General features: G+C 38.0%; 1 protein-coding gene across 1 annotated transcript in view; it reads left to right on the forward strand.

Annotated features, from left to right (window-relative positions):
• Positions 1–1,907: 1,907 nt before the first annotated feature.
• The window catches only part of NME8 (NME/NM23 family member 8), a gene marked incomplete at both ends in the record, with an annotated part of 47,990 nt that continues 26,291 nt past the window's right edge, over positions 1,908–23,606 (forward strand). The window contains 8 exons of the mRNA XM_080701169.1: positions 1,908–1,940; positions 2,016–2,073; positions 2,264–2,370; positions 12,994–13,065; positions 17,304–17,420; positions 18,247–18,310; positions 19,151–19,224; positions 21,407–21,499. Of these exons, the coding sequence (XP_080557295.1) occupies positions 1,908–1,940; positions 2,016–2,073; positions 2,264–2,370; positions 12,994–13,065; positions 17,304–17,420; positions 18,247–18,310; positions 19,151–19,224; positions 21,407–21,499 (618 nt within the window). The remainder of the gene's footprint in view (positions 1,941–2,015; positions 2,074–2,263; positions 2,371–12,993; positions 13,066–17,303; positions 17,421–18,246; positions 18,311–19,150; positions 19,225–21,406; positions 21,500–23,606) is intronic.

Raw genomic sequence — 23,606 nt, forward strand, 5'->3', positions numbered from 1 at the left:
ACTTTACCCTTGGAAATGATGAACACTGTTAATTTCTTATTGTAGTTTTTTGCCACAATTAAAAATGCTTTAGAAGTTACCATAAAAGAGCTCTTGGCATGAATTTTATAAATGACAATCAATAAGATAAAATGATTATAAAAGACAGAGTGTCCAGAACTGTCTCCTGAAAACTAAATGCAGTGTGTGGCTCTGGACTGGATCCCCGACCACATAAGGGGACTTTGGTGTGAAACCTGAAGATTGACCTAACGGATTTACATATGCAGATTTGCATAAATCCTGTACTGTAGTTGAGGCCTTAATCACTGTATCTGATTTCATGACAATTATAGTTAGCAAATATTCCAAGCTTAGGGGAAGCCCAGGGAACGTGTGTGAGATATCTATAGGCCATTTTTGCAACATATTTGAAAGTCTAAAATTCTGAAGAGTTCAAAAAGAAAAGGAGGTCCAGTAGTCCACTGCCTAAGTTAGAACGGAGAGAGAAGTGGAGAAGAACCATGCCCGGGTAGGTTCAGCAGGCGGGTCGCAGTCAGCTGCAGCTGGAATTCAGCGCCTTCTGCTCCAGTTTGAAGGTGTGCATCTGACAGTCAAGTATGGCCAGTCAGGAAGGCACCAGGAGAGGGAAGTGCACCCTGGAAGAGGGGTGAGGCGGCTGACCACAGGGGAGCCAACCTAAGGTCAGCTGAGGGAATGGGAGGCAACCAGCTGCTCAAGGACCACAGCCCTGATGTACCTGCCAGCTGGGGGCTCGAGACGCCGCCCACCGGAAGAGCCGGCCGAGCTCGGGCCCGAACGTTGGCGCCTGCCGCGTTTTCCTAGGAGATGTCCGTCCCTCCTCCTCCTTTTCCACCAGCTCAGGAAGAAAGAGCAGCAGGTGCCTGGCCACCCTCCGCCCCTGTCCAGCTGTCAGCCCAGCCACTGGGGCTGTCCTCAGCAAGGGAGATGATGATTCAGTTCCCTGGGCTTTTTAAACGTCCCCGTCTAACATAGAGGAGCATCATATTGTTGGAGCATCTGACGCCCCTGTTGGGATGTGGTCTTGCTCGTGGCCCGTGTTTTGTTTTATCCCAGGGTCTGCTGTCATCCCCCAAAGGTCCCTGAACAGGGAGGCCTTGCCCTACCGACTTAACACCCATGAAAGGGCTGTGCTCCAGAGAACACTAGTAACTTTGTTCTAAATACTAAATGTCCCTGGAGTGGGCAGATCTGAAGAAAGTCCAATGAGAAAGTTCATGAAGAGTTAACTTATGAACAAATGAAATGTAGAAAGCCTTCAATTCTACGTAAGAAATATGCAGACCTACTTTAAACAATCCATAACTGCTAATGTTCTTACCTTGCTTCAGGACTCTTGGGAGAATGTGAAACAGCATGGCTGTTGTAAGCATTGCACATAGAGTTCAGTGTGCAGTACTGTCTCCCTGAAGTTAAATCCTCTGTCTCTAAAAAGGTGAGATCGCATAATCCAATATTTGTTAAAGACAAATTTTTACAGAACATTAAAACGCGTTTTTAAAATTTTTTCTTTGAATTTATTCTGGTTGAAATTTACCTCTATTTTATTGTCTTGGTAACTGGGGATTGAACTCAGGGCCATTCTACTTCTAAGATATACCCCCAGCCCTATTTTATTTATTTTTTATTTCAAGACACCAGCCCTATTTTGTTTTTTATTTCAAGACAGGGTCTAAGTAAGTTGCTGAGCCCAGGCTCAAACCTGTGATCCTTCTGTCTCAGTCTCCATGTATTTCTGGCTTTTACCAAATTTGGGAACTTTTTAGATATACATACTGTTTTAAAAATATACGTTTATTGGTGCATTTTGAAAATAAGAGAGGCATTATTTAAAATTTCTCTTAACATCTTTCATTTTTCTCCCTTCTCCATGTGACAGTAGAGAAATGGCAAGCAAGAAGCGTGAAGTCCAGTTGCAGGTGGGTAGGTCAGGTCAGTAGCACTCTGTGGCACACCCCTGCGGAAGACCTTTCACAGCGCCTTGTCTTTTGCAGACAGTCATCAATAGTCAAAGCCTGTGGGATGAGATGTTGCTGAACAAAGGCTTAACAGGTAACAGCCTCCCCCATTGTCTGACCACGTGGAGTTGGTCCCTCTGCTCCTCCCAGCAGACTGCAGGGGCCCACCCCACTTAGAGCCTGAAATCCTGCTGTCTCTGCCCACGCCCCCAGTCCAGCATGTGAATATGCCAATGTTCTAGATTCTTTGACTTGGTTCTTTCACAAGTATTGTCATCTTCTAGTGATTGACGTTTACCAAGCCTGGTGTGGACCTTGCAAAGCAGTGCAGCCTTTATTAAGAAAATTGAAAAATGAACTGAACGAAGATGAAATTCTGCATTTTGTTGTTGTAAGGATTCATTTGCATTGAACTATTCTTGTTACAATAAGTGTAGAAGTATCTTCTAATGCTTTAAGTACTGTCTCAATTCAAACACCTGTCAATTCTTCAACATAGACAATGTCTACTTTGCAGTTTTACCGCATAGTTTCACCAGATCTGATTCCCATAATGTGGAGGTTTCTCGTTCTGACTTTACACATTAGAGAAGTATAAAAACGGATGCCTGCCTCCTGATCTGTTCCATTTCATCTGACCACAGGTTCAGTGTGCGCCCTTAGACCAAGGGTTCCAGAAGCTGTTTCCCAGGTAGCGTGAAGAAGTCCCCAGGGATTCATCCCTTTACCAATTTTTTTGGTGGTAGTGATTTTCCCCTCACTTTTTTTTGTTACTAATATGTGATCCAAAATCACTGACATGAGTTATTGGTGATTCCGTTTATCCACATCACATTATCAACCAAATAGAACTTTGTTTTCCAGTATAGAAGTCACTAAAAATAAGTGACTAGGGAACACCTGAAATGTGGCTGGAGCAACTGAGGAACACGCTTTCTCACTTTAACTGATTTAAACTTAAAAACCAATATTCAATCTAATTATTATAAAACATGTAAGGTTTGGGGCAACTTGGCTATGTGATTCTACCTTTGGATGACAAATTTTATCAAAGATCAATTATTAATTGAGAGTAATTAAATGTCAGTAATTAAAATATATGCTCTAAGGATAAAATTTCTAAGATTTTTCATGGAAAAAGAATATAAAATCCACCATTAGTGATTTTCATAATGATTACATGTTGAAAGAATAATATTTTAGATTAAGGAGAACATTTTCATATTACTTTCACCTGTCTCTTTTTTAAAAATGCAGCTATTAGAGAACTTTAAAGCATTGAAGCTGTGTGTGGAGGCTAAGAGACAGGTTCACGGCCAGCCTCAGCTACATAGAAAGGCACTCCACAACTTAGTGAGACCCTGTTTCAAAATAAAAAGAATAAAAAATAGGGCTGGGGGCATAGCTTGGAGGTAGAATGCCCCTGGGTTCAATCCCCATTACCACACAAAAAAATTTAAAGCATATATATGTACATATGACTATATATGTTTATAATACATATGTATAAAATGACTTTCTATGTATAAAACATGAATATATTTTAAAGTATATATGTATAAGTCTTTAAGTATCCTCTTATGCTCTAAGTATTGTTTGAACACTTGTCAATTCTTCAAAATAGGCAATTTTTACTTTGCAATTTTACCACATGGTTCTACCAGATGAGACTCCCCTAATGTCCACTTATTCACCCTGTTGTAAACATTAGAAACATATGACTCAAATATTTCTATTAGGAGCATTCACAATCCAGTTGGTTCTGAGATGCAGAAGCAAGAACTGATTACTCATCTTAACTCCTTATGTCTAAAATATGTAGTCCTTAAGGCTGTTGTGTAAGTGTAACCTTAACCCATCCCATGTTCTCCTGGGCACAGGCCTCCCTTGGGAATGAGTTTACTTACTGACTTTGACTTCTGTTTGACTATCCATCCCTTTCTGTAAACACATTCTTTATAGGACATCTTTTCCTTAAGGCTATGAATAAGTGCTCTAAAGTCCAGCAATTTCTTTTTGGTACTTTTCTGTTTAGGAGAGTAAGTGCCTACTGTAGTAGTTAAATCATTTTGTCCTGAGGGAAGGGATTGACTATTATCTTTAGAAATAGTCTTTTTAAAATTTTTAAAATAAATTGTTGAGCATATTGGCACACACTTTTAATCTCAGTACTTGGAAGGCTGATACAGGATGGAAGCCAACCTCAGCAATTTAGTGAGATCCTGTTTCAAAATAAAATTAAAGTAGAGCTTATGCTCTAACTCAGAGGTGGAATGCCCTGAGCTCAACCCCCAGTACCAAAAAATTATATAGCTAATATTTTGCACAATTTTAGATTCAAAATTTACAGAAAGTGCAGAGAGTCCCCATATACCTCTCACCTCTATACATCTATAACCTTACTCTCTGTCAAAATCTGGCACAAGCATGGTACACGTGTAACAATCAGCAAACCTATATTGACATATAATTACTCCCAGAGTCCATAGTTTGCATAAGCATTCACGCTTGGTGGTATACTTTCTACAGGTTTTAACAGGTGCCCACCATCTTTATGCTAGGGTTTCACTACTCTAAACCCCTCTGGCTCCACCTAGTCATCCCTCTCTCTTCTCAAAACCCTGGCAACCACTGATCTCTATAGTGGCTCCAAAGTTCTGCCTTTTCCAGAATGTCATATAAGTGGAGTGATTAAGCTTGTGCCCTTTGCAGATTGGTCTTGCCCTCTGCAATATGCAATTGGGTTCTTTTTATAGCTTGATATCATTTCTTTTCAGCATTGAATAATATTCCATTGTGTGGATGGCCTGCAGTTTATTTAATTATTCTTCTGAAAAACTTGGCTCTGTTAGAGTTTTAGCAGCTTTGAATAAAGTTAACGTAAAATTCATAGATTTCTGTTTTGACATAAGGTTTTACCTAACTTGATAAAACCAGGGAGATTGTTGGATCAAATGGTAAAACTGTGCTTCACTGGTAAGAAATTGCCAACCTGTACTTCAGAGCAGCTGTACTATTTCATATTCCCAGCAGCAGGGAAGGGGGTCTTCTTTTAACACATCTTTGCCAGCTTCTGGTACAGTCAGGGTTCTGGATCTGGACCTGAGGAGTGTGTGGTGATAGGTCCTCGTGGTTTTCCTTGCATTGCTCTTATCCCATGTGACTGCAGCCCCTTTTCCCGAGCATCTTTGCTACGTCTGAATCTTCTTTGGTGAAGCTATGGAGGTGGTATTAAATCCATTAGTGTCTTTGGCCCACATTTTTTTTTTTTCCTTGTGGTACTAGGGATGGAACCCAGGTGCATTCTACCTCGGAGGTACATCCCCAGCCCTTTTTTTTGTTGTTTTTTATTCTTTATTTTGAAACACAGTCTCACTGAATTGCAAAAGGCCTCACTAAGTAGCTAAAGCTTTCTGGTAACCGTGATTCTCCAGTCTCAGCATCCTGAATGCTGGGATTACAAGCTTGGGCAACCACACTCAGTTTTTGGCCCATATCTAATTAGGGCAGTTTATTTTCTTATTGTTGACTTTTAAACATTCTTTGTACATTTTGACTAACAGTCTTTTATCAGCTATGTCTTTTTTCTTTTAATCTGTGGCTTTTATTTTTTACGTTCTCTGGGCTTGTTAGTTTTTTAAATGGCAAAATTCAGTAATAACATGTTTTGCATCACTCTAAAGAGACAGAACCACTTTTTAAAGCTGGAATGTAATTGTGGCTTTGTCTTCCTTCCTTCCTTCCTTCCTTCCTTTTTCTTTCTTTCTTTTCTTTTCTTTTCTTTTCTTTTGTGGTACTACGGATGGAACCCAGAGGCATTCTACCTCTGAGCTACACCACTAAAGCCCAGCCCTAATTTTTTCTTTATTTTGAAACACTGTTTCACTAAATTTCAGAAGGCCTCACTAAGTAGCTGAGGCTGGCTTTGAACCCAGAACCTCCTGTCTCAGCCTCCCAAGTACAAGCGTGTGCCACCATGCCTGGTTTTGATTCTTGACAAAGAAGAAAAACCAAATTCGAAGAGCAGACAGTAGGGCCTGAAATGGATTGCTACAAGCAGTCAACAAGGGGTTTGCATGAGAAGTTAAAAGGCAATGTCAGCAGTATTTTGTGTTTGAAAGATGGACCACAGAATTTAGGATGGGAAACTCTGTGGCAGATATACCCATGCCTTTTGATTGTAACAAATTTTGTGTGTTCTTTTTCCTGTTTTTTTTTTGGGGGTTGTGTGTGTGTGGTACTGGGGGTGGAACCCAGAGGCTTTCTACCTCCGGGCTATACTCCCAGACCTATTTTATATTTTATTTGGAAACAGGGTCTCAATACATTGCTGAAAATCTCACTAAGTAGCTGAGGCTGGCTTTGATCCTCCTGTCTCAGCCTCCCAAGCGCAGGGATTACAAGCATGCGCCACCACGCCCGGTTCTTTTTCCTGTTTTAAAAATAACATTCTAGCCATCCATAGTGGTGTATGCTTGTAATCCCAGCATTTGGGAGGCTGAGACAGGAGGATTATGGTACGAAGACAGCCTCAGCTACTTAATGAGGCCCTTTGCAACTCAGTGAGACCCTGCTTCAAAATAAAGAATAAAAAAATAGGGCTGGGGGTGTAGGTCAGAGGTAGAATGTCCCTGGGTTCCATCCCCAGTACTGCAAAATAAATAAATAAATAAATAACATAAATAAATAATATAAATAAAAATAAAATTCTTATGGATCCTGGGGTTGGAGTTAGAGAGTTTGTCTGAAAGTAGCTGGAGTTCCGGGAAGATGGCGACTGAGAAAAGCAGGGCTTAAGAGCCCCACTAACAACCAATCTCCATTACCACAAAATCAGCGCCTTTCATAGCCAGAAAACACCATCACCAGAGAAACAAAAAAATCACCAGGCTCCAGAGAGAAAGTGGACTGAGAACAGAGCTCAGAGCCACAGAGGAGATACACCGAGGACGCGGCAGCAGTGCCATACTGCCGGCGGCAGCGGCAAATTCACCGGACAGCTACAGCAAGCCGAGGTGAGCCGCTACGGAACAGCCAGGCGGGATTTCTCGCCGCAGGTAAAATCTAAAGCTCCCAGTGGCTGAGCTCAGCACACGCTGCAGGGATTCAGAGTGGAAATCAAAACCAACAAGAAATATGCCAGCCTCACGGCCGAGGGCGTAGCAGCGACACCATATTGCCACCGGCGGCAGCAGCAGAGAATTCACTGAATCCAGTACAGCTACATCTGCGTACTCAAGAACAGTGAGTCAAATTGTGGGCCACAGAGGAGAAATCCCAGTACTGTACTCCCTGGGACTTGACCCAGTGGGGAGGGGCGGTGGCAGAGATATCACACCATAGGAGAACGTGCAACCTGGCACCCCCCATAGTCTAAAGCAGCCTCTATCGACTCTCTGGTTCAGAGACTCTGTGATACAACCCAGTAAAGGAGCAGTGGGGTCTGAGATACTACAGACTCGAGATCTAGAGCACCTTAAGTGAAGTCATAGTGACCCAAGGGAAGAACCCAGAGAAGGCACAAACTTCTGAAATCATGGGAAAGAAGAATAATACTGGAACAATGAATGCCCACAACCCCACAACATCAGAACCCGATAAAACAGAAAATCAGAGATTTCTAGAAGATCAAATTAGGAATATAACTGTAGAAATAATAGAGGTGCTTCGAAAAGAACTCAGAGAGAGCCAAAAAGAGAGAAAGGATGCAATTAATGAAGTAAAGGCCTCAATTCAAAGCACAAACAACCGATTAGACCACATGGAGAACAGAATCTCGCTCTTAGAAGATGATCATTCCAAAAATGAACGCATAGTTTCTAATCTAGGAAAAAATATCCGACAGCAGGAATCTGATATTGAAGAAATATGGGCCCATTTTAAGAGAGCTAACCTAAGAATAATTGGAATAGAGGAGGGAAAAGAAAGTGAAACCAAAGGGATCAACAATCTCTTCAAGGAAGTAATAGCAGAAAATTTTCCAAACATAGAGCAAGAGGTCGATACACAGGTCCAGGAAACTTATAGAACTCCCTTTAGACAGGATTGGAGTAGAGTATCCCCACGTCACTTAATTGTCAAAATGACCGATGTGGAAGCCAAGCAGAGAATCTTAAAGGCAACAAAAACAAAGGGCCAAGTGACATTCAGAGGCAAACCAATTAGAATCACTCCAGACTTCCCAAACCAAGTCATGAGAGCCAGAAGGGCTTGGAGTAACATATTCCAAACTCTGAAAGAAAACAACTTCCAGCCAAAAATTTTCTACCTAGCAAAACTTTCTATAAAATTAGATGGAGAAATAAGAAGCTTCCAGATAAACAGAAACTGAAGGAATTTATGTCTTCAAAACTAGCGCTAGAGAAAATACTCAAAGGGATTAACTACAAAGAAGAAATAGGTAACACACACCAGAACCAGAGAAACAAGAGTTTCCATCCAACAGTCAACTAAGATTGGTTATCTGTGGAGATTCATTATTTATGTTAGTCTTTTACCTATCTCTAAATGGTATTGTTTGCCTTTATTGTTAATTTTTAGGATTTCTAGTTGGAATATTAATATACCTTCAGATATAGCATTTGGAAATATTTTATCCCATTCTATTAGTAACTGTTAACTCTGTTTACATTGTCTTTGGATATACAATTTTTTTTTTTATTTTTTAGGGAGTTTGTATACTCTTCTGTTGCCTGTGCCATTGATATCATATCCAAGAAATCACTGTCAATTTCAATGTTGTGAGGTTTTATGACCCAGATTTTCTCCTAAAAGTTTATAGTCTTAAGATTTATATCTAGGTCTTTTATCTATTTTGAGTTAATATTTGTATATGGGATTAGGTAAGGGTCTAACTTTATTCTTTTCCATGTAATTATTACGTTTCAACAATATTTAGTTAAAAGATTATTATTCCCACCACCAAATGTTCGTGGAAACCTTGTCAAAAATAACTTGACATTATAGGGAAGAATTTAGCTCTAGGCTTTTATTTAACTCCAATGGTTTATATATCTGCCTTTAGAATAGTACTACACTGTTTCAATTATTGTAGCTTTATATGGTTTGAAATCAGAAAATATATATCTCCTAGCTTTGTTCTTTTTCAAGATCATTTTGGGTATCTAGAGTCCATATTCCATATTAGGATAGATTTTTTTTCTGAAAAATAAATATATAAATATATGATAGTTTCACCTAAAAAAAATAGAAAAAAAATTCTCTGGTAAGAAAGAACGTAAAAAGAAATATTGAAATGTTATCTTTAAGTCATCAAAAGCTTGGTATCAGACAGATGAAATTGTTATGTGAGATTATCATTTTTAATTTTGGATAAATTGCTATAATACTAGATGTCAACCACTAAGCCAAGCATGGGAGGGAGGGATGGGGAGAGAATGGGGTGGGGATCGGGTGGGGGCTGACTGGGCGATGTGTGCATGTATGTCTACAAAAGTTTGTATCCCACTATGATGTATGAATACAGTGCACCAATAAAAATATATATATTAAAAAAAAGAAAGTAGCTGGAGTACAGGTTCATAGGCTAGAAGGCAAGGGAAGTTCCAGTGTTGAATAGGAAATTGCAGCTGATGATACTAGCAACAGGGCCTGCCCTCTCAGTTAGCCTACCTGGAAGCTCGCCTGTGTTGGGCTCTCTGGAAGGCAGTTTGAGATACAACAAAGTCAGATAAAGGGTCTTTACACAAGCAGGAAGTAGAATTTGATGCTGCTCACAGAGCTCTAGAGTCATTAAATCCCTGCTGTTTAGAGTCTGCGTGGAAACAGACCAGGGGTGTGTGTGCTTGCAGCCCATGATGTGAAGGCTGAGGAATGTGAGGACGAACGATTAGGCCACGTGGCTGTTGGCCTTCCATTCCAGCACAGCTCAGCATCTCCAAGAGAAGAAAGCAGGTAATAGCGGAGATGCTGTGTGATGATACAGCACCTGGAGGCCTCTGACAGAGTCCACCGAGCCCTACCTGGGCCAGATAAAATTCCTTAGCCTACTCCATGGGAATTAGTTCTATTAATATATCCACCCAACTGTATGGTGCAGTTTTCCAAAATAATGCCCTGTTCAAAATACTAGCATGTTTTGAGCCGGGCATGGTGGTGCACAGTTATATCCCAGTACTTGGGAGGCTGAGACAGGAGGATTGCAGGTTCACAGCCAGCCTCAGCTACTTAGGCCCTCTGCAATTTAGTGAGACCTTGTCTCAAAATAAAAAATAAAAAATAAGGTTGGGAGTATAGCTCAGAGGTAGAATTCCCCTGGGTTCAATCCCAGAAACACACACACACACACACACACACACACACACACACACACACACGCACGCAAAATACTAGCATGTTTTGAGTATAAAATCTGTGTGCAATGTTTATTTTCTATTGTATCTTCACATACTCAACCATAAGACATTCACATAGATTGATGTTGTTTTTTTTTTTCGTTGTTGTTTGTTTCTTTTTGTGGTACTGGGGATGGAACCCAGGGGCCTTCTACCTCCAGGCTATACTCTCAGACCTATTTTATATTTTATTTGGAAACAAAGTCTCTTAAATCAGCTGAGGCTGGCTTCGAACCTGTGCGATCCTCCTGTCTCAGCCTCCCAAGCGCAGGGCTTACAAGCATGTGCCACCACGCCCTGCTTGATGCTGCTTTTATGAAATGATGTGCTCTGGTGGTGGTGGTGGTGTGTGTTTGGGGGAGAGGCAATCTTGCCAAATCGCTATTGTAAACAACAATGGAGAAGTGCCCTCTGATGGCCATTTTGTTTTATGCAGTTAACCAAGAAAAAAGGACAACCCTCCCTTGTTTTTAGTAGAATATTTTCATTATATCAAAATAATGTGTGTTATTGTGGTATATTCATGTGTGAAAAATAATGCTCTTTGATAATTTCTATTCCTACATTACCAAGTACTATAGACTCATACATTTTCCCCTTAGAATCTGGGGCGGATTGGTTCCAAGACCTATATTCCAAGAATCTGGGGTGGATTGGTTTCAGGATCAAATTCAAAGATGCCTGTGTTTTTTACATAAAATGTCATAATATATGTGTATAACCTATGCACTTTAAATAAAATCTAGATTACTTTTAATATATCTAATAGAATGTTGACACATTCATATAATATAAATAAATGATATATCTAATAGAATATCTAATTAAATATAATATATCAGATAGAATGTAAATATGTAATAAATCTAATAGAATATGACTGGTTGTTATATTGCATTGCTTAGGAAATAATGACAAGGAAAAAATGTTTGTAGAAGTTCCATACAAAACAATTAAAAATTTTTTTTTTCTGCAGCCAGGCATGGTGGTGCACACTTATAATCTTGGGAGACTGTGACAGGAGTATTGAGGTTGTGGACAGCCTTAGCTATTTAGTGAAGCACTTTGTAACTTAGTGAGACTCTGTTTCAAAATAAAGAATACAAAGTAGGGCTGGGGGTGTAGCTCAGAGGTAAAATGCCCCTGGGTTCAATCCCCAGTCTCACAAAAAATAAATTTCCATCTCCAATTTTTTTATTTAATAGATGCAGACCCAGTGGACACAGAGAGCTGACATATTTAATATGTATATACCATAATGTATAATTTATATGTGTATATAAATAAATAATGGCATGGTATATACATATAAAATAAAATATGTATTATAGTTATTAAATTATTTAGTTCTTAATGCTTTATTATAATATGAAAATTGTAATGATGGAATCAGGATAACTTCTACTCTTTGCAACCTTTACTTTAAAAATTATAGATTATTTCCTCTTTTGATTTCCTTCTTTTGTATTTAGCAACTGAATTTTTGTTTGAAAATTTCATGGAGCCCAATATACTAGAGAGGGGTAACAGTAGGTGCCCTGTGCTGACCTGGCACTAGGAGCCTTGCTTGTCCTTGGCAGCTGTTGAAGAGCTCCAGGAATTTCAGTTTGAAAGCCACTCTCGTAGCTTACAGAAACAGCTGCTGCGGCCTGGATGCTGGTCCAGAGTTCTTAGGTGAGAACCTGGATTCTCAATGTGATGGAGATGCGGTTGGAGATGGGGCTTTTGGAAGGTAAGTAGGATAGATGGATCCATTGTAAAAAGAGGGAGGACATGAGCCCCCTTTCAAGTGAGGACCTCCCTAAAATGAAGGCCTCCACCGAGACCCTCCGGCACTGGCCCCCTCTCTTACTTCCATCCTCCAGAGCTATGAGATGAATGTTGCTAAGCCACCCAGTGCCTGAAATGACAAGGAAATCTACACTTACAAAGACCCTACCAAATGACCACATGCTGATGGCTGGAACAGAAGGTGATATTAATAATGAAGGAAGACACTTACATATACTGTTGTTTATCATCAATTTAGGATAACTTGAATTTTGTGAGACAGTTTTAAGAAAACTGCAAACATAAAAATAAAAGACTTCAAAATTTGACTCAAGAAGCATTTAGTGAGTGCCTTCATGTACAGCCATGGCTGATGCTGAGGAGGTGCTGAGACACAGAGGTGGCTGTAGAACATGCTCCATCAGCCATGGGGCTCTCCTGCCAAGCACATGAAACCGGCCGCATCTGCCTGTAGGGCACTGCTGAATGGAGAATAGGTGTCCTGGGAGAGGGGCAGTCAGCACCACTGGGGGCAAGAAATGGTTTGCAGCAGGAGTAAGAGTGAATCCTTATAGGAAGGACACAAGCTGGGTTGCAAAAGAAGGTGCAGGACCTGAAAATGAGGAAGGACAAGACAAAAGATGAGTTTGTCTAAAGGCTGGGTAACAAAAGGGAGCCGCGAAGGAGAAGTTGACAGCACACGATGCAGGCTTCAGTCACCAGAGCTGGCAACTTGATCCTTAATGTCACTACAAAATGCCCAGAAAATGTTGCCGTGGACATAAAATTGTATGGATCTCTGCAATGTTTGAGGTATATACAGCATTTGAGCATAGTGCATTAAAGGACAATGTATTTTTATATTAAAATTTTTGTTGTTTTTTTTTCAGGCAGAAGCTGACAACATTGTGACTTTGCAGCCATTTAGAGATAAATGTGAACCTGTTTTTCTCTTTAGTCTTGTAAGTATAGAATTTATTGTCTCAGTTGTCATCAAATTCCAGTTCTCAGTTAAAGAGCAAGAGGCATTGTAAAATTACCTTGAAGCCATTTGCTGATGGCAGTAATTGTACTGTGTTTGCCTTACCCTTGCTTCTCTACTAATATATTGTCTAATTTAAGAAGCTTTCACCTTACTGGACACTGCTCCCTCCATCTCATTAGCTGCCCTACCCTTCTTTATTTAGCTACTAGATAGTGATAATCTCCTTAGGAAATATCCTCCAGCAACACTTGCAATTATCACCTATCAGTAAATCTATTTTTTTTTATCTTTAGATAAATTCTGTACTTTGTACTCCTAACTTGAGCACCCAAGTGGTACCTTCACATCTCATTTTGATTTACTCAAAGGCATCTCACAATGGACTCATAGAACACTAAACCTGTCTTCACCCCAAACTGATCTTCTTTGGTTGTCTCTTCATTTGGCAGGTATCATTACAATTCACAAATAATTCACTTTTCAAGGGATAAACAGAAGGGTTATCTTAGTGATTATTGCTGCATCACATCCAATGGAAACTACACCTTGTCCTGTGAATTTCAGTGCTCAAGTTTGTATCATATCATTTACTTCTTGCCACTATTTTCTTCTCCACTAGCTCTGATATAGGTTGAGTAATCTCTAAAATGGCCCCTAAAATAAATAATAATAATAAATAAATAGATAAATAAATAATAGCTCGCATCTTCTCTTGTTCTTACAAGCCAGGCATGGTGGCACACGCTTGTAATCCCAAGATTCAGGAAGCTGAGAACTGGAGGATCGCAGTTCGCGGACAGCCTCAGCTACTTAGTGAGGTCCTCTGCAACTCAGTGAGACCTGGTTTCAAATTAAGAATAAAAAATAGGGTAGGGATGTAGCTTGGAGGTAGAACACCCCTGGGTTCCATTCCCAAACCCACAAAAATAAATAAATAAATAAATAAATAAATGAATAATCTTTACAAATATAATTTCTACTCCTGGTACTCTATTTAAGGCATTCACAGGGTTTCCAACTCCCATTGAGGATGAAGGCTGGATCACAGCCTCCACACTGTCTGGCTTCCCTAGTGGTGCTGGCTTCACGTCACACCAGGCTGGCTCTCCATTTCTCGATAGCCACGAGTCTTTTATTCCTTTCACATGGCACACATTGTTTACATTGTTATCTCTTGCCCACCCTTCCTGTTTTAAACCAAGAACCACTTTCTGATGTTGAGAAGTATTATTCCTGATCCTGACTAGTGACATTCTTATAGGTGCTCTGACTACTATCTACCTCTCATAGTAGAACCCATCATGGTTGATATTTCACATGTATTTGAGGTTTTGGGAGTTGTATTTTTTTTTTTGTAGTTTAATAGGTTATCAGGCCTCTTATCCAATGCTATTATGCATGCTTATCTTGTACCACCATGCCAGTAAACCTATGCTTAGTATATATCAGTTGTGATATAAACAAAAGGTGCATAATGTCAGAAATCACCAGAGAAGGAAATGTTGGGAAGCTTTCCAGAATCTGTCAAATTTAAGCAGGTGCATCAGAAGGACACTTGAGTGCTGCCAGTGGGTGATGGCTCACTGCACAGTGCTGGAGAAGCTGCCATGCCTTCAACTATAGAAAGAAAAGGAAATTAGAGGTAGAACCTTATTTACAAAATAAGACAAAGTTTCACATAATTAATACCTAACTTTAAAATGGCTGATTGCATCCCAGGAAATCAAGGCTGGTTTAACATAGGCAAATAAATACATTTTATTCATCACATAAATAAAACTAAGAACAAAAATCACATGATCATGTCAATAGATGCTGAAAAAGAATTTGACAAAATCTAACATCTGTGTTAGAAACATTGCAGAAAACTGGAATTGAAGGAACATTTCTCAACATCATTAAGGCAATATACAATAAACCCAAAGTCAACACCATACTGAATGGAGAAAAACTGCATAAATTCCCTCTAAAATCAGGAACAAGACAAGGATGTCCACTATCACTACTCCTTTTCAAGATAGTTCTTGAGACTCTTGCCAAAGTAATAAGACAAAAAATGGATATTAAAGTAATTCAAATAGGAAAAGAATAATTAAGATTACCTTTGTTTTTAGATGACATGATCCTTTATCTAAAAGACCCAAAAGGTCAACCAAAAGACTACTAGAGCTGATTAACCAATACAGCAAAGTAGCAAGATACAAAGTCAACTTAAAGAAATCAGTAGCTTTTCTATTTGCCAACATGAATCCATTGAGAAATAAAAATAAAAAAGCAATCCCATTCACAATAACCTCAAAACCAGTAAAATACCTAGGAATAAACCTAACCAAGGAGGTAAAAGACCTCTGCAATGAAAATTATAAAATATTAAAGAAAGTAATTGAAGAAGACCTTGGAAGATGGAAAGATCTCCCTTGTCCTTAGGTAGGCAGACCAAATATCATCAAAATGACCCTTCTACCAAAAGTGATCTATGCAGTTTCTATCAAAATACCAAGTCGTTTTTCATAGACCTAGAAAAATCAGTCACAAAGTTCATATGGAAAAACAAAAGACCAAGAATAGAAAAAGCAATTCTCAGTAAAAAGGACCATGCAGGAGGCATCACAATTTCTGACTTCAAATTATACTACAGAGCTATAGTAATTAAAACAACATGGTATTGGCACAAAAATAGGCACACAGACCAATGGGACAGAATAGAAGATACAGAAACTAACCCACGCACTTACAGTCAACTGATCTTCAACAAAGGGACAAAATACATACACTGGAGAAAATACAGCCTTTTCAATAAATGTTGCTGGAAAAGCTGGTTATTTACTTGTGGAAAAATGAAACTAAATTCTTATTTCTCATCCTGCACAAAAATCAACTAGAGATGGATTAAAGACATGGAAATTTGACTGGAGTCTATAAAGTGTTAGAGAGGGCATAGGTTCAATAGTCCAACATTTAGGGACAAGTAGATACTTCCTCAAAAAGCTCAGGAAATTAAAACAAGAGTTAGTAAGTGGAATGGCATAAAACTAAAAAGAAATCATCAAGAGTCTAAAGAGAAAGTCTACTGAATGGGAGAAAATCTTTACTAGCTATCCCTCTGACAGAGGTCTAATATCTAGAATACACAAAGAACTTTAAAAAAACTAAACTAGAAAAAAAATTACCCAATCAAGAAATGGGCAACTGAATTGAATTAGACATTTTACAAGATATACAAATGGATAATAGACATAAAAGTTTTCAACATTATTAGCAATCAGGAAGATGCAAATCAAAACTATACTGAAATTCCATCTACCCTCAGTCAGAATGGCAATCATAAAGAAGTCAAATAACAATAAATTTTGGTGAGGATGTGGGGAAAGAGAAACTCTTCTACATTGTTGGTGGGATTGCAAACTAGTCCATCCACTATGGAGATCAATGTGGAGATTCCTTAGAAAACTGGGAATGGATCTACCATATGATCCAGCTATACCACTACTGGGTATTTTTCCAAAGGGGATGAAATCAGAGAACTACAATAATATATGCATACCTATGTTCATAGCAGCATAATTCACAATAGCCAAACTATGGAACCAACCTAGGTCTCCATCAACAGATGAATGAATTAAAATATTATGGGAAATACACACAACGAAATTCTACTCAGCATTAAAGAAAAATAAAATTACATCATTTGCAAAAAATAAATAAAAGGACTTGGAGAACATTATGTTAAGTGTATCAGCCAATCACAGAGAGTGAAGGGTTATGTGTTTTCTTTAATATGTGCAGGATAGGGAGTAACTGGGATACAAGAGAGACTCCAGATGATAAAGAGAAACCTCAGGGGAGCCAGAGAGGAGATATAAGGGTAGGGGTGGAGAAAGACTTAGGTTCATTAATAGAAATACTACCATAGACTATGTGTATACATGTGAATATATGCCAACATGAATCTGGTTATTCTGTATTGAGAGGGAGGGAAATGGGGAGGGGGGCACCAAGATCATGTGCATGTATGTCATTGTTATCATAATTTACATTATGATATGAGACCATAATGCACCAATAAAAGCAAAACTAAAAAATAAATTAAAATTAAAATGGCCGATTGCCATAGCTACAAGAAAATTGATGAGGATGAAAACAGGGAGGGATATATTAAGTGTTGATTCTTAACTTATTCTGAAAATGAAAGTTTCTTTCTGTGTTCACTTGTAGAATGGCAAAATTATTGCAAAGATTCAGGGAGCAAATGCACCACTTATAAATAAAAAAGTCACTAATTTGATCAATGAAGAGAGGAAGATTGCAGCAGGTGAAATGGTTCGCCCACAGGTAATATTGAGTTAATGCCTGTTTAATTTTTTTTTTTTGGTGGTGGTACTGGGGTTCCTGGAAGCCCTTCTACCTCTGGGCTACACTCCCAGACCTATTTTATACTTTTTTATTTGGAAACAGGGTCTCTTAAGCCAGTGTGGCTGGCTTCCAACCTGCGCGATCCTCCTGTCTCAGCCTCCCAAGCGCGGGGATTACAAGCGTGGGTCACCACGCCCGGCTTAATGCCTGTTTTAATTAAAAAATATGTTACCATTTGTGTTTTCCCAAAGTATTTTTTTCCCTAACATTTTGTGTTAAGTAGCTTCCCATCACCATGACAAAATGCTGGAGGCAATTTATTTATAAGGAGGGAGGTTTATTTTGGCTCCCAGTTTGGGCAGCTCAGTCCATGGTTTCTTGGCCCTGTTTCTTTGCTCTGTGCAAGGCAGTTCATCATAGCAGGGGGCTTGTGAGGTAGCAAATCTACTCACCTTGTGGAGGCTGGGAAGCAAAAGTGAGACAAAAGAGAAAGATTTTGGCATCCCACAATTCCACTTGAGGTCATACCCTAGTGATGTAACTTCCTCCAAATAAGCCCTACCTCTTAAAGTTTCCACCACTTTTAGAGTCAAGTGCTGGAGATAAAAACCCTTAACACAGGGGACTTTATGGGATACTTATACAAACCATAATACCTTATAATATAAATGTGTGGTACTGCCTTTAAGGAAAGCATTTTGGCAACATGAACAAAAGCATCTTTCCACTCTTCTAGCCACTGGATTATAAATACTTACTTTACCATCATAATACAACCTGTTTTGCTTGCGTTTCTCTTTTACAGTATCCCGAACTTGTGTTTATAGACTCATCATCAGAAGCTGGAGAATCACATGATGAAACTGTTGGTTTGTAAATTTACTTTAAAGTAATTTCAAGGGTTTTCTGTACATGAGTGTTTATTACAGCATTAGTTGTAGCAACAAAATTTGGTTATAGCATCTACATTAATCAATAAGGGACTATTCCAATAAATAATTATTAGTGGCTTGTAAGACTTAGCTATTAAAAGGCACTCTCTTCTGCTCCCCTGCATTAGATATTGGTTTTTGGGTCTAGAGCCTTTAAAAGCTTTCTGAGGATCATGAATTACTATCTCCTGTAACTAATGTGGATAGAAGCTTTCTATTGAATTCTTTATCGTATTCCCCAAATTTGTGAAAGTAATTTCTTCCACATTTTAGTTTGCATTTAACAGTTTCATGCCTTCTCTGATTGTGTGTGTGTGTGTGTGTTCATTTCTGGAGGCAGCAAAAGCAAACAACTAAACTGAGTGAGCCATCTTGTGCTGTTTATCATAAGAATTCAGATAAGTTTAGAGGTAGCATCCTGTCAGTTTGCAGTGTTTACTTGCATAGTGTTGGTTGAAACTTTACTCACTAGAGACGCTGAGCTAGTTAGATGTAGGTATGTTTCTAATGCGTATGCGCTACACTAAAACCTACACTGCCTCAATGTGTTTGCTTCCTGCTTAAAATTTCTTGTGAATGTTTCTACTTTGTATAAATATAAGAACTTCACTTTTATTCTAAATAGAAATTCTTTAGGAGTTGAAGTTTCATAATAAGGTGCAAAGCTATCGTGGTAAAAAATTATTGAGCTAATGCTCAGGATTTACCTTTCTGATAGTTATACCCTTTATTATCCTTTATTGTGCTAAGAAAATGAAAATCTTTTTTTTTCCCTAGAGGAATATTGCTCCATTGCTATTATCAAACCTGAAGCTGTGTTTAGTACAAAAGCTTTAGAAATCAAAGAAAGTGTAAGTAGTATTTATCAATAATTGTTTAAATTGATTGCAAAATAACACATTAATCTCCAATTTGGAGACAAGATTATCATTAATAATAAAACAGAACACAATGAATTTGTGAAACTAGGTACCTTTTTTGTGGTACTTGAGATTAAACCAAGGAGCTTTCTATCTCTGAGCTCCACCCCCAACCCTATTTTGTTTTATTTTGAAATAGAGTCTCACTAAGTTATGGAGGGCCTCACTAATTTGATGAAGCTGGCCTAAAACCTGCAATCATCCTGTCTCCACCATCCAAGTATTGGGATTACAAATGTGCACCCAGCTATGAGGTACCTTTAAGGCTGTGAGCATTCATTCTATGTTTTTACAAAGTCTCCATCTACTCATGTATTCTCCTTTAAATAATCCCACTTTACCAATATCCATTATAAATTGTAAATATTATATTTTCTATATTGGATTGTAACAAATATTCTTGATTAACTATTAGTAATGAGGTTTTGTTATAAACTTGCATTAACTTGCTTTGACTTGTGTGTTGTTAAAAACATGTAGTCCTTTTCAATACATGATATCTTAAAAAGCACTTAATGTTTTGTTTTAGAGACAAAATAAATATTTTACAAAATATTTTACAAAAAATTTACAAGACATATATTATTTGTATTTTTAATATATGAAAAATGCTCTGTAATTCAGAGGTCAGGAAGCTTTTCCTGTAATGGGTCAAGCAGTGGCTGCTTTCAGTTTGTTCTGCAGAAGGACTCTGACAGCAGCTGTACCAAACATGCAAGTGAATAGGTGTGGCTGGGTTCCAATAAACTGAATTTACAAAAATTGTCAGATTTTTACTGCAGCCTGTAGTTTCCTGACCCTTAAATTTTGTTTTGAAACAGCAAAATACTGAAATTTGAAGGAATGTTGGATATGCAGTAAAAGGAGGTCACATAGGGAGATATATAAGAATGTACTGAACATCTCTTAATGAGCTTCCCATCATGCATTAGTTCTTTAGCTGGAGTTTTAGTATTGATTGAACCATAATGAATAGTCAACAAATGATAGAACATATACTTTTTGTTCCCGCTATATGTTGATTTAATTACTATCACTCTCTAAACTAGCCCCTTTTCTCCAGATTTTTATGTATATGTGAGTAGTGGATGCATCAAACCATATCCCCTTCCTCATATATTGCTTATTCATTATCATGTGTTTCAAAAGATAATATCACATACCAATGGTTTGTTTTTCCTTATTAGAGTGTGCTTTAATAACCACAATGGTGACCGTTTTCAATATTTCTTAGTTCTTTAATTGAGATAGTGCTATAATAATCAGTTCATAGTAATGTTTTGGTTCTGGCATGATAAACAGCATTTCAGATATAATGGGTATCTACTACATACCTCACTTCTCTGGGATACAATAAGAGGCTATATAACAGAACAAAAAATAATGTTTTCAGTAGAAAAAGTGAACATACCACATTTTTAAGCCACAAAAAAGGAGAAATTATCCGACCTAAATGTGCTTCCTGTTTTTAGGTGCTAAAAACATAATTTGGATTTTTACAAGTTATTCAACTTGGAATGTCAGTTAAGAGGGATCACTAAGATATGAGGCATGCTCTACAACTTCAAGAAAGACATTGGAAGCAGTAGAGCTTTTGTTTACATAACTGAAACAAAATGTACCTGGTGCTGGATACTCCCAAATCAAATTGGGCCAATGATATTGGTGCTATTTAATGTACTAGTTATTTTAAAAATGAAGAACAAGTTATACTAGATTCTGAGTTATGGCCTTTAATAATAAAAGCATAAAAGAAATTAAAACAATTTTGAAAATAGGTAAGAAGTGCTTATAAATTTATGCTTTTATGAATGATTTGAAAAGCTATAATTTTGTTCTTTTGAATTAAGTAAGTTTTTCACATTTTGAGGCAGTTCACTTTAGTGGTCATATTTTGGAATGTTTGTTTCAAGACTTAAAAACTTGTTTATCTGGGGGACAGAAGAACATTCACATATATTTCAAACCTAGTGCCTTATGGACTTTCCTGAGGTCTTTACATGAAATACATTAGAATCTGGGTGATTTGTTACACCCAGGAAACATACATCCTTAACTTCCTTTTACTGTGATTTCTGACACATGTGTATCTGACCTGACTCTCTGATTGAAGATCATCAAGGCAGGATTTGCCATAGAAGCAGAGGATAAGAGGGTGTTCACTGAAGGACAAGTGAAGGACTTCTACAGCAGAATGCAAGACCAGGTAAGAAAGTTAAACAAAAAAGCCACTGTGTATTCAAATAAATTAAAATACAGTGATTCTTACAAGCTTTATCTTCACTACAGAAAATCAAATCTTCACTTCAGAAAAGCAAATGAGTAAGTCTAGCCAACTAAATAAGCTTCAGGTATCCTTGATGGTGTCCATATCTTAGTGATGCCAAGATGGTGGTTCTGGAAAAATCTCTGATAGAACCAGTGGCATCTAGGTAAAACTGAATGGCCCAATTGCGTTTGGTTGGAATGAAGACCAGTTTTACCCATGTCTTCAGAACATTAATATCCAGCTCTTCCCAATAAATTTTTATCCTAGGATGAAGGCTCATTTTGTCATCAGCTCAATAAGAATGCTTTAAGCCATTGTTTACCTAAAGTTCTTTCTGTCAGGATATATTTATTTTAGTTTTCTTTTGCCTGAACAAATATTATAAAGACAATGCTGAGAAATATTGAAATGTTCACTGATTTGGTGGTCAGGAGATCTAGACTCTAGAAACACGCTATCTAATATGGCAGACACTAGATACATGTGGTTATTGGAATTTCAATTTATTGAAGTTAAATTACATTAAAAAATTAAGAGATTCAATTGCTCTAATTGCACTTCAAATGCCCAATAGCTACGTGCAACTACTGTTTTGGAGAGTGCAGAAGAACATGCTTCTCCCCACAGAAAGTTCTTTTGGACAGCAATTTGTACAACTGGCTGCATCCGCCAAACCACCTCTTTTATTCTCCGTTCCGCATGTATACAATGAAAGGGTTGGACCAGCTTAATTAACAACTGGGAAATCTGAGAAAATCCTGCTAATCAACTCCTCATAAAATCTAATGAATCAGAATCTCAGGGAATCAAACACTCTGTCTTAATCCCTGTAGATGACTTGGAAACTCCTCAAGTTTGAAGTAGTTGTTAATTATGTGTAAGATCAATACATGGTAGGTGTGTGTGTGTGTGTGTGTGTGTGTGTGTGTGTGTTATACATATATGTGTGTTATATATAACATATATAATACATTATTATTGGTTTATTATAATTATACATCATAGAGAGGTTCAAAGTGATACATGCACACAGCACTTAGTGTGATTCCCTCAGGATCCTATACCACTTTCCCTTTCCCATACATGTTACTGAGCTTGGCAGTGATATATGTTCATATATGAACACAGCATTATTTGGACTGTTTCCTTCATTCATTCCTTTTCCCCTCCAAACCTCCCTTCCCCAAACACCTTTCAATATTCTACTGGTCACTCTTCATTTATGTAAAGCCCTTCTGTTTCCTATTTTTCTCTCTAGCTTCCACATACAGAAAAATATATGCTCATTAATTTTCTGAGACTAGTTGATCTCAGTATAATATTCCCTAGTTCCACCCATTTTCCTAAAAATGACATAATTTTGTTCTTCTTTATGGCTGAGTAAAATTCCATTGTATGTATATACCACATTTTCTTTATCTGTTGATGGACAACTAGGTTAGTTTCATGTTTTTGGCTACTGAGAATTGTGCTCTTATAAACATGGATATGCACATATGTTGAAATTTCCTTTCATCCCTGAAATAAAACCAACCTGTTCATGATGTTCAATCTTCTTGATGTGGTTTGGAATGCATATGATAGTGTTTGTAAAGAAATTTTTCTTAGAAGCAAATGTTATTTGTTTCTATATTCATTGAGGATATTGGTGGTCTGTAATATTTTTCTTGAGGCATTTTTATTTGGTTTTAGTCTCAAGGTGATACTGACTTTGTAGAATAAATTTGGAAATGTTCCAACTCTTTATATTTCATGGAAATAATATAAGAAACATTGGACTCAGTTTTCTTTAAAGATCTTGTGGAATTTGGCATGGTGCTACCTGCTTGTAACTCCAGTACTTGGGAGGCTGAGACAGGAGGACCACAGGTTCACCCTCAGACTCAGCTACTTAGGCCCTCTGCAACTTAGTGAGACCCTGTTTCAAAATAAAAAATAAAATAGGGCTGGGGGTATAGCTAGGAGGTAGAATGCCCCTGGATTCAATGCCCAGTAACACACATACACATACACACACACACACACACACACACACACACACACA

This window comes from Muscardinus avellanarius (assembly GCF_963383645.1).
Source record: "Muscardinus avellanarius genome assembly, chromosome: 9".
Classification (NCBI taxonomy): domain Eukaryota; kingdom Metazoa; phylum Chordata; class Mammalia; order Rodentia; family Gliridae; genus Muscardinus; species Muscardinus avellanarius.